At 38.2% G+C, this 16,055-nt stretch overlaps 1 protein-coding gene across 7 annotated transcripts in view; it reads right to left on the bottom strand.

Moving 5' to 3' along the window:
- Positions 1 to 16,055, bottom strand: part of TRAPPC9 (trafficking protein particle complex subunit 9) — a 465,357-nt gene that overhangs the window by 244,832 nt on the left and 204,470 nt on the right. For all 7 annotated transcript variants that reach the window (XM_040547346.1, XM_040547344.1, XM_040547347.1 and 4 more), the window contains one exon: positions 11,346 to 11,499. In XM_040547346.1, coding sequence (XP_040403280.1) covers positions 11,346 to 11,499 — 154 coding nt within the window. The remainder of the gene's footprint in view (positions 1 to 11,345; positions 11,500 to 16,055) is intronic.

The raw sequence follows: 16,055 nt of genomic DNA on the forward strand, positions 1-16,055 counted from the left end.
TTTGATTCAGAGAGAAAAAGAGCATGTAGCACACACGAATTTTATTACTGCAAATCAAAACTGCAACTTCAAGATTCATTAAAGGTTCAAGTTTTATTAGTCAGTAAATTGGCTAACAATAATAATTAGAGCAATTTGTATCTCCGGAATATAAAAATTTAATTCCACTGAGGAGCATTAAATATAAATATGCAAAGGTAAAAAGTGTCTAAATAATAGTACAGCACAAGGGGAAAAAATCTGGAAAAAATGCAGAATCTGTAAGTATGTGGTGCAGGATCACAATTCAAAATGACAATCTGGAAACAAAAAGAGATAAAATACAAACCAGAACAAATGTGAGGTAGGTTAGTTTTGAATATTGGCTTGGTGCAAGTTCGGTGGACATACAAGGAATGGTAGAGAATTTAGTGACCATGTCATTATTTGATCTTTAAGGTCCCTTCCAACCCGAGCCAGTCAATGATTCTATGAAGGGCAAACATCAAACCAGAATCGCATGGGCATGTAACCTGCAGGCTTCCCTTCTACTCAGTCCTGTGTGAACTCAGTGACAAGCTCAGACTGAAATGAGAAAAAATATTCTTACTCTAAGGATAGCAGAGAACTGAAATCAACTGTTGGGAAAAACAGAATCTCTATGTTTAAAGGGCTTCAAAACAAGTTACACAAGCACTGACATAAAAGGTTAGGCAATATCCAATGGAACACAAAAACATCACTTTCCATTTAAAAAAAATCATAATAATAATTATAAATAATATATTAAAATGATATATAATGTAAATATTAACAGTAATGTGAGATGCATCAGGAAACATGTCTTTGTTGAAGAGCACTGGATTTCTTTTTTCTAATTCTCTGATTTCAGAAGAGCACTGAATTCAAAGGGCTTTGAAGGACATACAGATATTAGAACCTCTTCATATTTTTCCAAAGTTGCACTGACTGGCTTTGGCACAATTTTGTACTGCAAGAAGCTCCTCTCTCAGGTAGGTTGAGAGGCATCACGGAGTGGTTGAGGTTGGAAGGGACCATCTATGTGCCCATAACCACTTCCAGGTGGCTTTTGAAGGTCTCCAAGGAGGAGACCCCACAACCTCTCTGGGCAACCTGTGCCAGCACTCAATCACCTCACACAGCACAGAAGTGCTGCCTGATGTCCAGAGGGAACCTCCAGAGCTCCAGTTTGTGCCCATTGCCTCTGGTCCTGGCACTGGGCACCACTGACAATAGCCTGGCTCCATCTTCTTTGTGCCCCCCCTTCAGGTATTTCACCTTCAGGAAGAGGCGGACGTGGAGCAAGCAGGGCTCAGCACATGAGCTTCTCAAAAATTCTCCTTATTCAACTTCTTAATCTTCAAACATCATAAGCACAGGTGGAGTGCTGTCCCAACATAGTTACAGGCTGAACTCCCAGGAAGATTCCTCGAGGCATTATCCAACTACTCCAAAAAGAACTGGAGCCATCTTTCCCAGAAACAGATAAACAAAGATAGACGAATCTATGAGTTTTTATAAACAACTCCTTAAAGCCATCAGTTCTTTTTCTGCAAAACTCTGAAAAGGGAGGCACATCATCAGACTGATGAAGTACGTTCTCATCTGAGTCATTTAAAAGAAAATTAACAGGTACTGAAAACAACTAATTTCTACCACAGGACATAATTTTATGTATTCTTCAGAGGGTTTAAAAAAAAATCTTGAAACCTCAGACTAAAAACAGCTAATAGCTGAGACTCGAGAGCTCAAGGAGATGATAAATGAGGAAATCAATAATTTATAGCATTCTCACAAAAATTTTTTCAATAATCCTCATTATGGCCTGAAAAAAATGTATTAAATAGCCTTAATTTCCCTAAAAGTACTACGAATGAAGAAATCACAAACCCTAACGAATCTGAAAGCCATAAACAACATTACAGAAACCCACCTATTTGGAAAATTCAGGACAGCAGACTGCCACCTCAGAAAAACATTGCTGCTGAAAAATAAAAGCCAGGACACCAGCACAACAGAATAATTGCCAAAAACCAAACTCCAAGATAGAGAATACATATTTGGAGTGCTTTATAGACACAGCAGATAAATAATTCTGTCATCACATCTTTAATCTAAGGAATATAAGCGAGAGAAAGCACTAATAAAAAGGCAGTATTTTAAAGAAGTTTTAAAACAGAGCGGTTGCCATTACCCGTAATGTTAAGCTAACTTAACTGTAATTTACTTACAACTGGCTCACAGTGGTGCCTGGAATATTACAAATTTTTACTGCTTAAAGCTCCATGGAAAGCTTAATGCCTCAGATACCGTTATAAAATGACTATAAAAAAGGTGATTCTCCAAAGTTTATTATTGGTAAATGCTATCAAAACAGATCCATGTATTCATAAAGAAAACACATTTTTGCAATTTCAAATTCAACACATCCACAGATTATTTCTATAGCCAACGACCTGTTAAACTTGATGCAGAATATTTTGCTATGCACGTGATACTCCTGCAACAGACCACTAATAAAAATATGGCAAGTTCCTCCAAGTGAGTACAATATTCAGAAGAAAGTCTATATTTAAGCCATTATTCCCACCCTATGGCAAATGTTTACAGTGATTTAAATATATATATGCAGATCAACTAATAAAAATTACCTTTCCACACTTTTTAAGTTCCACATCCTGTTTTTGCTCCTGGGTACAAGACACCTACAAGACACCAAACTACTGGATCAAGTTCCCTTGAGTTCCCGGATGATTGGAGTGCTGAAGCACACAGCATAAAAAGCTGAGAGAACGGGGTTTGTTTGGTCTCCAGAAGAGAAGAAAGCCTAAGAAGAAATTTTACTGCTCTCTGCCATAGTAGGAGAGTATAGAGAAGATGGAGCCAGACTCTTCTTGGAGGAACACAGTAGCGTGAAGAGGGGCAACAGACACAAGGTGCAGGGCAGGGTGTTCTACCAGACCTGGAGAGGTTCCTTCCAACCTCAATTACTCCATAATCCATGCAACCTCACCGTCTTCAGGACAAAATAGACTCAAATACAATATTGATGTCCAAGTTGCACGGACTGGTTCAGAAAACGTGCTTTCCCTTGGCAGCAAATCCCCAAAGTGCTTGGTTTTTAGCAGGCACTTAAGATACTGCCCACAAAGTTCCCTAAGCATCCAGACCAGGTAAAACTCTGCTGCCAGGTAGCCTCAAAGTCAAAAATCACCAAAGAATCACAGAGAAACTCGGTGTGGTGGGATGGTCTGAGCACGCCTAGTGGTCACAAAGAGCCACAAATCTGACTTTGTAGATTAAATCTCCCAAAATAAACCTCCACACATTTTCACGACCTGCCACCGCGATCACAAACCTGCTGTTCCATAGAAGTCCCATTTTGAAAAGCCTCCGTTCACCATTCACCCAGGCCTCAATTCTAAGAGCAAATTCTTTGTTTTTAACAGCACATGCATCAGTCTGGAATTAAATAGATGACTTCCAGTTTCTACTGCAACTACTCACGCTTGGCAATTCAAGACCTTGTCTATTGGACAATAAAATGAGTTTCAATGCGGGCCTCGGATGTAATGAATACACAGCTACCAGATACTATTGAGAAAAAATAATAATAATAATTTTACAGAGTAGATACCTTTATTTCACTTTTTTTTTAGAAACAGACTGTATATGATTCATACTACATTTATATTTATAAATATATATTAAATAAATATAATTTTATATTTATGATTCATACTATTCATATGAAATTTATATTGTTTCATACTAAAAACCTGAATGACAATCAAATGAATTAGTTATTTCCCTAAGAAAACCTTAGGTTTTTACACCAACTTGGTTGCCTAATGTGCAGTTGGGTGCCTACATTTGTAACTCCACATTGTTACCTAAAACCTGCAGCTTAAAAATAAAAGAGAGTTTTAAAAACAATTTCCGTATTAAAATTACTGATTTTTTTTTCTCTGCTATGCAGCATTCCACACCTTGCATCCTTCTACAAAGATTTATTTTCACTAACATATTTCTGAGTTCTTTTGCAAATAAATACAGGTGGAAGCATGCTCACAATCATAAACAAATTAGCACATGTTCATAAATAAGACTATACTAATGAAAAACAGATTTAAATGATTAATGAACACAGTTTACTTACAGCAGTAGCCTTAGTCATATTTTAAGCTGTTTTACTATTATTGTGGTACTTTATTACTAAAACTAATTACATGCAGCTATTAAGGTTCCTAAATTTAAAAGTTACTATTGCAAACAATTGCTGATGCTAAGAAGCTGTATGGGAACGTAAAGCTCCATCCAAATAAAGTATTTCTTAGGAAATCTATCTATAATGATTTAAAAATGCCACAACATGCAATATTCTCATAACTGGCAATTCATAATTATGATCAAGTCATCAAAAGCTGAACAGACAAATAGAAAAGTAAATTTCAGTAACAGTTACCAGTGGTTTGCTGTCAAACCCAGACAGCATATCAAATGAGATGACTCAAGTTTCTGTCCAATACATAACCATTTCAAAATTTTGATTGGCTACTTAGATGATGAAATACAAAAACATTCATAAAATTTATGTATTTGGAAAAGACGTCAGTGTTCAGAAACCTAATGAATGAGTGGAACTTACAAAAATCCATTAGATGAAATTAAACGAAGAAAATTTCCAAGTATCAACTAGAAGGAATCAACAAATTCTTAAAAGAAAGTTGGGATAATTATTCAGCTGGTTATGCTGGACTATATGCTCAAAATCAATCAGATATAGGACACTTGGAAAAGAAGATAAATATTGTTCTCAGAGTAAGCATCATATCTGAAACATGGAAGATGTAGCTTTTATTTCATGAGAAACCTCACCTGAAGTATTGCTTCCAGCTTTGGATTCCATGTATTGAGAAAAACATTGCAATATGACTGAAAGAAAATGTGGTTTGAAGAAAGAAAAAAAAAAAGCTGGCAATTAGGTTTAAATATAGAAAAGAAAAATCAGAGGAGACATAGGCTGCAATTTCAAAACCTGTAAGAAAACATTTAAAATAGGACAGGCTTCATATAAATCACAGAAATTAATGCTGAAGTAAAAAAAAAAAAAGAAAAAAAAAGTCTAACTATTAGAGAAGCTAAAATGGAGCTTGATATTTAAGGTAGCACTGGAAGTTTCATTTGTATAGGCTGTTAGGGTGAGGTTCCAAATGTTTTCATGAATATGAATCCAAAACCTTACCGTCTCATTTCACTGAAATAGTGTTTTTTTCACAGGAAGATCAGAAATTTTCTCCATTTGAAAACAAACCTGGGAGGAGCAGGAGACAGGGGGAGGAAGAGGAATTTTCTACTGCATGGCTGCACAAATCACACAATGGAAGCCAGTTTTCGAGGTCACTGTCCAAGCCTATGCTCAAAGGGTGGAAAACATCAAAATTACATCAGGTTGTTCAAGGCCTTGTCCTGAGTTTTTCAGTATCGTCAAAAACAGCAATTCCACAGCACTTCTGGACAACCCATTGTACTGCTGGACTGCCACCACTGTGAAAAGATTTCTTCCTGGTACCTAACTGGAATTTCTCTGGCTGCGACTTGCTGCAGTCATTTCATCCTTGCACTGGGCATCTCGCAGGGTCTGCTTCGGTCTTCTCCACAACCATCCCCTGGGTGCCTGAAGAAAACAATCATATCCCAACACAGTCTTAGCTTCTCTGGAAACCAAAGGCCAAAGAGTCTGTTTTTCTCAGCTTCTTCTCACATATCGTGTGCTGCAGCCCCCTCATCATGCTGGTGCCCTCCTACATCGTATTTTCAGTATCTCCATCACACTGAGACATCAAAACAGTACAAAGTATTCCAGCTGCAGACACAGAAGTGCCAAGGGGATGATAACAGTCATTTCTCTTGACTTGTTGGCTATACTCTCATCTGTGCAAGACGGAACAGAGAGAACCTTCATCAACACATGGGTGCAACACTGAGCCACATATGATGATGTCCAGCAGAACCCAATGTTATTTTTTTCTAGCCATCTAGTTTCTAGCCTATATTGATGCACAAAACAGCTCCACTCCAGGTGCAAGAATTTCCTTTGTTGTTGTTGTTGTTGAAATCAGTTTGGTTGCTCCAATCGATTTCTCCACCTTGTCAAGAACGCTCTGAATGACATCCGTGCCCTCCAAGGTATTTCCACGTCTCTGCAATTCAGGCATCCACATTCTCCCACACATGCTTGTTTCTTTTCTGTTGTTCTCCCACTACTTTAGAGACTTTGCTGTCCATCCTCTGAAGTACCAAGCTTAAATCCAGACTCAGTAGACTAGCCAGTCTGCTGACAAAGGTGTTCTTACCTCACTTGATCAGGAGGGTTAAAAAGGGGCACCCAGAGCTACAGGATGGAGATAGACCACTCAAAAAACAGCAGCAAGTTATGCCAAAAAACACTAGATATAAAACTAAAGCATAAATAACTCCTTGATGCTATCCCAAGCCAAACCTTTCTGTGATCCCAATGAAAAATCCCTTCAGTCAGCTGAACGTTGATAAATCCTTGCATATTTTTCTAAAAACAAGGATCACTTGAAAATGACCAAATTCTCTGAAATGAGTCTGAACATATCTGAATTTCTTCAGTCAAAATGTAGATGGTAGAGATTAATTGAATATTCTGACAAGCAGTAATCTATGGTGGGTCTAACAAGGACTGTGTAAAGAGCACAAAGAGAAATTTAACCTACCCTTCATCTTCCACGTGGGCAGATGTGATATTTCTTCGCTCAGGGGTTTGAAGAAACCAGGTACAGAGTAGCGGTATAAACACAAAAAGACAGAGCACTAAGCAACAGACACAGCACACTAAAAACTTTAAAGAACACTTAGTACAGATGCCTTGATCCACAAGACAGAATGCATAGAAGTTCCTTGCAGAAAACATAAATTTTGTTTAAAAATATTTAGAAAACATGAAGAGAAGCATAAGTTGAAAATATTAGCCACCTTAATACTACATGTGCTCCATCTGTTCAAATCCTGTGTTAAAACAACAAACCTTGGTTGTTAAGCTGATACCAGATGCCATCTACCAGATGCTAAAAAACAAGACAGCGTGTTCTTAATTTAAATTATCTCAATACACCTATAATCTCAATGACACTCTACATTAAATTACTTCAGAATTTTTCTTAATTGAAACAGCATGGCAGCAAGCTTTCACAGAAGAAGGTCTATTTTCCTACTAATTTTCATTCTATCAAAAATGTACAGAGGTTACAGTGAATAATATACTGTGTTGTCTTTACCTCCTGCCTTCAGCCCTCCAAAAGTATATGAAAATTGATCAAGCGTTACAATACTTTCACAAATGAAGCACTGAAAAAAAAACATCACTTGAAACCCTGAATATTTCAATGAATAAAATGTATTTCATATTTCAATGAATAAAATATTTCAATGAATATTTCAATGAATAAAATGTGCTTTTCGTACTGGAAGATATTCCTGATGCTCCTCAAGACATTCAGACACAACTTGAAATCCTCATTATTTAGGAACTATTTTTGGTCCTGCAGGGGTTCTGTATAATTTTTCGCTACATCCTGAACAAAAGGTCCTTGAAAGCAACTAGAGGAGGGCAACAAAGTTGGACACGTGAGAATGACAGAAAGCTGCACCAGGGCAGCTGGACTTGATGATCTTTGTAGGTCCCTTCCAACTGAGCTATTCTGCTCTTTTCAATGGCATCCACACACTTAAATCTGAAACCTTTGTTTGTGTGATGATTTCATGTAACATCAACCAAATGCTGTAATAATTTAAGGAATTGTAAGCTTCTTACCAACACGTTAGTTTCCTTAAAAAGTGTAAGAAATTGAGTTACTCTCCTTCTACACTGTTTCTACCACATATCAAATTATATTTTAAATATAAAAACACTTGACGCAGGAGACACTTACCAACTTTTCTGTGGTTACTTATGAACACTGAATCTCTCAAATTCTAACCATGACAACTCATTTTTCCACTTTGCTGTATTCACAGAAGCACACATCAGTTTTTATTTATTTCTAATAAATTAAATAATATACCCCTTCCCTCGTAAACAATACAAGACTGCTTGTAAAAAAAAATGTCTGAACTCTGTTCCCTAAAGCATACATATATTCTCATGCATATATTTAGCACAGAAAGATTAGCTGGAGAGCTCAACATGGTTCAATAACGGCAGATACCAAAGAGATTGCTTTTTCTTACCTTTCTAAAGGCTTTTGCAAAAATTCCTTCTCTAGTAAGGAATAAAAGCAACTATATCCCTTTGCATTTCTGCAAATTCTTTTTATCTCTTGGCTGCAGGCCTCTGAAGGAAAACAAAGCTTACACAGTTAAGCTATCTGTCCATTTCTCAGCGTATCTTTCCACAAGTGTGTCTGAAATAAAATCTGCTGGCCAGTATCAAATTAGTCTGGTGGAAGGACAGCTGTCTCAGAAATGTGAGAAATTAAGTTTCTCAAACTTAGCAGAAGTGAGAGGAGAACTGTTTGTTGCTTTCTTTTTTTTTTTTTCTTTTTTTCACCTGTTTGCACCTAAATGTTGCCATAAGAAATAAAATGATCAGAAAGATTGATTCTACCTGGGACATGAAATCTAGAACACTGCATCAGTTGACAAGGGAAGACCAACTGATGTCATCCACCTGGACTCCTGTAAGGCCTTTGACAAGGTCCCACACAGCATCCTGATCTCAAATTGGAGAGAGATGGATTTGATGGGTGGACCATACAGTGGATAAGGAATTGGCTTGAAGGTCACACCCAGAGAGCGGTGGTCAATGACTCCATGTCCAGGTGGAGGTGGGGATGAGTGGTGTCCCTCAGGGGTCTGTTCTGGGACGAGTACTGTTTAATATCTTTATCAATGACATGGAGAGTGGGAGGGAGTGCACCCTCAGCAAGTTTGCAGATGACACCAAGTTGAGTGGTGCAGTTGATAAGCCAGAAGGAAGGGATGCCATTCAAAGGGACCTGGACAGGCTGGGGAAGTGGCCCCACATGAACCTCATGAGGTTCAACAAGTCCAAGTGCAAGGTGCTGTACCTGGGTCAGGGCAATCCCAGACAGGAGGACAGACTGGGAGAAGAACTCATTGAGAGCAGCCCTGCAGAGAAGGTCTTGCGGGGGTTTGGTGGACGAAAGGCTCGACATGAGCCAGCAGTGTGTGCTTGCAGCCCAGAAGGCCAACTGCATCCTGGGCTGCATCACCAGAGGGGTGGGCAGCAGGGGAGGGAGGTGATTGTCCCTCTCTGCCCTGCCCTTGTGAGGCCCCACCTGGAGCACTGCATCCAGGTCTGGGGACCCCAGCACAAGAAGGATGTGGATGTGCTAAGAGAGGGTCCAGAGGAGGGCCACAAGGTTTGTCAGACAGCTGGAGCACCTCTCCTGTGAAGAAAGGCTGAGAGAGCTGAGGATGTATAGCCTAAAGAAGAGAAGGCTCCAGGGTGATCTTACTGCAGCTTTTCAATACTTAAAGGGGGCTTATAATAAAAACGGAGAGCAACTTTTTGCTCAGAAAGATAATGACAGGACAAAGGGGATGGTTTTAAACTAAAAGAGAGGAGATTTAGATTAGAGATTAGAAGGAAATTCTTCACTCAGAGGGTGGTGAGGCCCTGGCACAGGTTGCCCAGAGAAGCTGTGGATGCCCCATCCCTGGAGGTGCTCAAGGCCAGGCTGGATGGGGCTTTGGGCAACCTGGGCTGGTGGGAGGTGTCCCTGCCCATGGCAGGGGGTTGGATCTAGATGGGCTATAAGGTCCCTTCCAACCCAAACCATTCTGTAATTCTATGAAAAAAACACAAGTTTCTTCAAGAATTTTTAAGCATAGACCTGTGTGTAATTCAGTACCTTAGGTTAGAATAGCTTTGGTTCTAGGAACAAAGTAAACATTCATAATAAATCTTAAGAGCACAGAAAGTAAAGCTTGCACTGAATTCAACACACAGAGTTCACGCATTTACATGGCAGATTTACATGCCAGCCATGACGGTTTGGGTATCGAAAGCTGGGTTCAAATACAGAACACGGCATGGATGTAAACAGTGTTGCTCAGCAACAGAAATTAATGAGAATGTAGTTTTACACCCTGACAAAATTATTAAAACTATGCACTCAATTCCAACATAAGAATTCAACTATGCTATCAAAGGATATTTATATCTTTCTGTAACAGGGAAATTTTCTAAGTGAGTTCTGATTAACTATTGACATTTTTGCATAAATGGAATTCTTTCTGAAATGTTGCTTAGGGAGCCTGGATGGAACTAGGCACTAGGAATCTCATTTATATCTCAAGTTTTGCCTTTGACTAATCCTGTACAGCTTTGTGCAGCCTTAATAATGAGGAATAGAAAAAAATCATTGCAGATCACTAGATAAAAGTACAATTAAAAGCACAAAAAGACATCTCTAAAGATAAACCATGATTTGACTGCCACTCTTCTCTCATTTCCTGCCAACCATTACCACACTAATGTGAGGATGATCTGAGTGAAAAACATAAATCTCCTGAAGGATGCCGAGTATCAACACATGGCTGGGGGGGCTGTTGGCTGCAGAGAATGTTTCCCTGATGGCAATCATGAAAAAGCGTATTTCCGACAAGCAAAGCATTAAGAGTTAGGGAAGTAATATAATTTACAGAAACACCATTGGTTTATTCTCACTATAAACTGAATGTATATGAAAGCTTCTTAATGTAAATTCTTATTATTAATAATGAGGGAATATTCTACTGCATTTAGAACAATTAAGAGGATTTGATGTTTAGGATGACTAAGTCATCACTGAAGTCCTTTCTAAGCCTTAAAACAGCTACCCAAGATAAGATATACAACGGCATCTATTAAAAGGACTTGGAACTAAAATATTCTAATATGTTCTGATTTGCTCAAATTTAATTAAACATATGAAAACTCTTAAAACCAGCTTCACATCTCTCTTTATGATTCGCTTACATGGTGTGGGGAAGAGAATAGAAAAATTTGACCCTATGAAACTACTACTCATCAACCCTAACTATGCTTCCTCAGTTCCCTAAATGTTGGGAGAAACACACAGGGTTTGTGGCAGGCTCAATGATTCAGACAAAGCCATTATAGTAAGACCCAAACATCATCTAAATAATATACAGCACAATTAACCTTAAACAGTCTATAATTATCACAAGCTTCATCATTCTAATTACTTTTCTTTTCAGTAACACTGCTACAAAGTGAGTTGAATTATAAAATAAAATGTCATAGGGCATCTATTTATGTATTTTTAAAGCAAGTATTTATGAAAGGATATAATTTTCCAGCAAATATCCAGCTTGCTGTTAATCTCCAGACCTTTTGCCTGTTGTCTTTCTTCTTCCAGCTGCTTTTCGTTCGCAAACTGTGTCCCATCAGCAGGGGATTCTGGGAAGCTCTCAAAATTGAACTTGTCAACTTGGATAGCCATACTGTAACAAAAGGAAAAGAAAGAGGAGAAAAAAGGAGTTTCACTATGACAATTTTACAAATATTACTTGTGCAGAAAAGGCAGAGCGTTGTAAAACCAAGCACTACAATATTATACTGTATTTGTCTCACGGGCATGTGGTCTATATACTGATAAATAACCTGCATGATTTATGCTACTGAAAATAGAAGTCCGTCCACTCAAGATCATAAGATTAAAAAAATCATCAATTAGCATCTTAATGCCTTTGTGAGTAGTGCAGAAGGTATCTGCCTTGCTGTTGCAACTAGTTGACCTCACTGTGGCTGTGCAAGTGTCCATCTGCCTTTACTCTTGGTGTGTAAATGCTCCTGGTGTGCTTAACAGTTGCTAAAAAAAAATAACAAAATTGCGCCAAATGCTGATGAATGTACTATTAAAAGTTACACACAAGCCAAGTACTGTGTTCAGTTTTGGGCCCCTCAGTACAAGAAGGACATCGAGACCCTGGAGCATGCCCAGAGCAGGGCTACGAAGCTGGTGAAGGGCCTGGGACACAAGTCCTGTGAGGAGCGGCTGAGGGAGCTGGGGTTGTTTAGTCTGAAGAAGAGGAGGCTCAGGGGAGACCTTATTGCTCTCTGCAACTACCTGAAAGGAAGGTGTGGGGAGCTGGGGGTCGGCCTCTTCTCACAGGTAACTAGTGATAGGACTAGAGGGAATGGCCTCAAGTTGCACCAGGGGAGGTTCAGGTTGGAAATGAGGAGACATTTCTTCTCGGAAGGAGCAGTCAGGCATTGGGACGGGTTGCCCAGGGAGGTGGTGGAGTCACCGTCCCTGGGGGTGTTCAAGGAAAGGTTGGACGTGGTGCTTAGGGACATGGTTTAGTGGGTGACATTGGTGGTAGGGGGATGGTTGGACCACAAGATCATGGAGACCTCATGATCTCTTCTAACCTCAATGATTCTATGATTCTATATAGAAGTGTGTCCTGACATGAAAATTGACACGCTTAGAAAGCCATGTGCACTTCACTGGTTTTACAAGCCCATTTCCTCCATTTTTCCTTGGAATTTTTCGTTACAAAACTCAGGAAGGAATGACCAAATGGTGTCAGTACTAGGGCTCAAATATGACCGTTATCTTTTCCTTTGAGAAGATACTTGAATCCTGCTTAATCTATGTTAATGAATTATAGGCAATATTGATTTCAATATCGTAGTCTAATTCATCAGTAGCAAATAGTTAAATAATTGCTTTATTAAATGTATGGTGAGGCATAAAAGCAAATTAAATTAAATATATTATGCTATAATGCATACTAAATACTTATATGTTAAACTAGAATCACTAATCTAATATAAAAGGGAATTTAGAGCAGCTCACATCACATGAAATGTGGTTATAGCGGATCTAATATACTGTGCTGCCAAAACAGCTTTAATTTCCTGAATCATCTGAAATAGAAAAATAATTAGGGAAGAATTAAAATATATTGCTCTTGAGATGACTTTGCTCTTAAGGAAAACACAAGACCAAGCAACTACTTTTTAAAACCATTCATGAGGAAATTCAACTACTATCAAAGAAGGGGTATGAGAAGGGCATTTTACAAAACACCCAGGGTTATTATTACTCCTTTTCTCTATTTCTGCAGATATCAAAGATGGAAACAAATTCCAAATGTCGCCAAAAGGAAAACACTAGTCACAGAAATCATCATGAAAGGACTTTGAAATCCCACCAGACCAGAAGAGATTTTCTATAATTAGCATTAATTTAAGAGACTGCTGACCTTAAAAAAAAAAAAAAAAGTGAGAAAAGATACAGTAATTACAAAAAACAAGGAATAATCTAAAGCTTATCAGGTTTACTGTGGAAAGATGAAATAAAATAGGCCCATCATGCTTCACCCTGAGCAAAAACTGACATCTCAGGAGAAGACATTCATGTTCCTCTACCTTCATCATTAAAAAGTACAAATACAGCACTGAGACGAAGGTGGCACAATTACTTTCTATAAGCTACCTCCTCTGCAGACTGTGTCTTTGCTCATCTTTGCATTTAAAAATCAAAGAAGTCAGAGGAATTAATCTATTCCCCTCTAAGGGGTGTTTTTGTCTTGGCTATTTTTTCTCCAGCAAGAGATCATTGAGAATTCTTCATTTGCATGCAAAGACCATCAAGTGCTGGGCATATATAAAAAAAAAAAGCTAAAATGAGCTGCCAAAAGTATATCACAGTAACTGCAGGAATCAAGCCAGAAATAAAGAATGTAATGAAAAACACCTAGACACAATCTGTAGCGTGCATTTAAAAAAAAAAAAAAATCAGACCTGAAAACAACAACAATTCTTACTGTTTTTAAGCATGATATGAATCTGAAAATGCTGGTGGAGTTTCCTGGGTTTTGCATGGGCAATGCATGTGGAAAATGGAGATCCAACTGGAAATTTGTTTCTGATATTACTTTGTCACTTGGTGGTAAATGACCAGATGCAAATCCAGCACTTAATTTCTATTACATATACGGCATTGCTTAAATTCTTACATAAATACTCATAGGTAGTTACCAATATTCGCATTTCAGCAACAAATTATCATAGTTTCAGAACAGTCAACCATATTTAGAATGCATCAGCCGATGGACCTGGAGAACAGCTCATTTATTTACTGTGCTGCACTTTTAAGTGCATAGTATACTAGAAAAACATTTCTGCCCAATAATATTTAATTGAAGACATTGAGATTGCATTTTTCCGTTAATGAATCATTACTGGCACTATGGATTTTTTTTTCTCTGGAAATGAAATATGCATGTAAGCACTTTTTGCCCCGACAGTCTACAACAAATTCACATCAGCTTCAGGAACACAGGCTAGGTTTTTCTTAATAACACTTCATTGTAAGCTCTGAAATAGCTTGTATTAAGCTCAAAGGTACGGTAACTTAAGTAAATAGGGCCCCTAGTACTTAGAACTAATTCCTCAATGTTTTTGTTAAAAACCATGTTTTTATTTATACCTTGTATAGTGTTTTAACACAGTGACATCTCACGTCACTTAAAAAAATAGCAGAATGCCCCCAACATACCCGCCTGCTGGAAAGCGAGAGGTCTGAGTAAAAGAGAACTACAGACAGAAAATATCACACTAAACAATATTACAAATACAGCTGTAGGCAGAATATATGAAAACAATAAACAGAAATTATAACATTTTTCAAGAGTAAGGTTATGCTTAAGGTGCAGCATGACAAAATTATATCCTAACTATTTCTTAAGCATATGCACCTTTCACAATTGGTATTCTCCTTCTTCCCTAAAAAATATTCATATGGAGCTTTGTCTCTGAATTTTGTGTCAAGTATTTATTCCTCAGCCTATGGAATGTGTAATAAGTTGGAAGGCTTTACCTAAAAATCAAAACAAAAAATAAATACCTTAACCTAAATCAGTCACTCATCCCAAAATCTTTACCCCTACACAAACCCAGCTTCTTCACTTTTAATATGATGATTCCTCCTATGAGAAGATGCAGGTGAAGTAGGAACGAAGGGATGAACAATGCCTGAAGACAGCTGACTGAAGGAGAAACAGATAAGCTGGACATTGGGTTACGATCACCAAATAAGAAAAGATTTTTTTTTTCATTTTTAAGTGATCTGTAGAGATCACATGGGTTTTAACCCAAATGCAGCAGAAGGCAGTGAAAGGCAACGTCTTGAACATCATCCAACTTTGTCACTGTGCTGTGTGCATCAAAATAATGAAACTAAAACGTATTTTAGCTGTAAAAGTCTTTTCTCACTTCTGTCTTCAGTTCTCTACAATCTATGTTTCAAGAATTCTTTGCACCTCTTTTCTCCCCATATTTGTCCTTGCTTGCTGCAATGTACAAGAACCTAGAGATTCTACAGAGAAAAGTAAAAAAAAGACAATTGAGATTGAAACAGGCATTCAATTTATTGTCAACAACTATGACAACGATTGCTCACACTGTGCAAGGGTAATTGCATACCCAGTACCTTGCCCTTCACAGTAATTAGGTGTGAGGGAAAACTTACAAGATCTTAAAACCCAAAAGCTTAAACATATACTTGCTTTGGGAAAAGGGACTGGAGTTTCATTTTAAGCTGCTTTGCCTCATGGGTAGCTATCCCCATTTTCTACAAGGAGAGTTTTAAATAAATCATGAGCTATTTGTATAAAAACACTGCGTTATATCGAAATATTTAATAGGCAATCCTGCAATGCAAATCAGGTTTTGTTTCTCTCTGGCTAACCTTGCTGGTGCGGGAGGAGGGATAAAATAACCGAAGTTTTCATGAATAATGAAACAATCGTGGTTTGAAACTACTGGGTCTTGTCATGAAACGAGCCCAAGCCGTTGTGACAGCTACTCAGACAAGGAAGCATCCTTACAGGGATGCAAATTTTTCAAATACAAATTAAGCGAACGAAGAGGAAAAGGTCAGCTCATTGGCAATGCTGATGATACGTCTGCTCCGTATCATCTCACGTCACCTGTCAGGATGACTTACCGGGGAAAAATGACAAACCTTCCATACGCAGCAGCCATT

Source organism: Cygnus olor, chromosome 2 (assembly GCF_009769625.2).
Source record: "Cygnus olor isolate bCygOlo1 chromosome 2, bCygOlo1.pri.v2, whole genome shotgun sequence".
Classification (NCBI taxonomy): Eukaryota; Metazoa; Chordata; class Aves; order Anseriformes; family Anatidae; genus Cygnus; species Cygnus olor.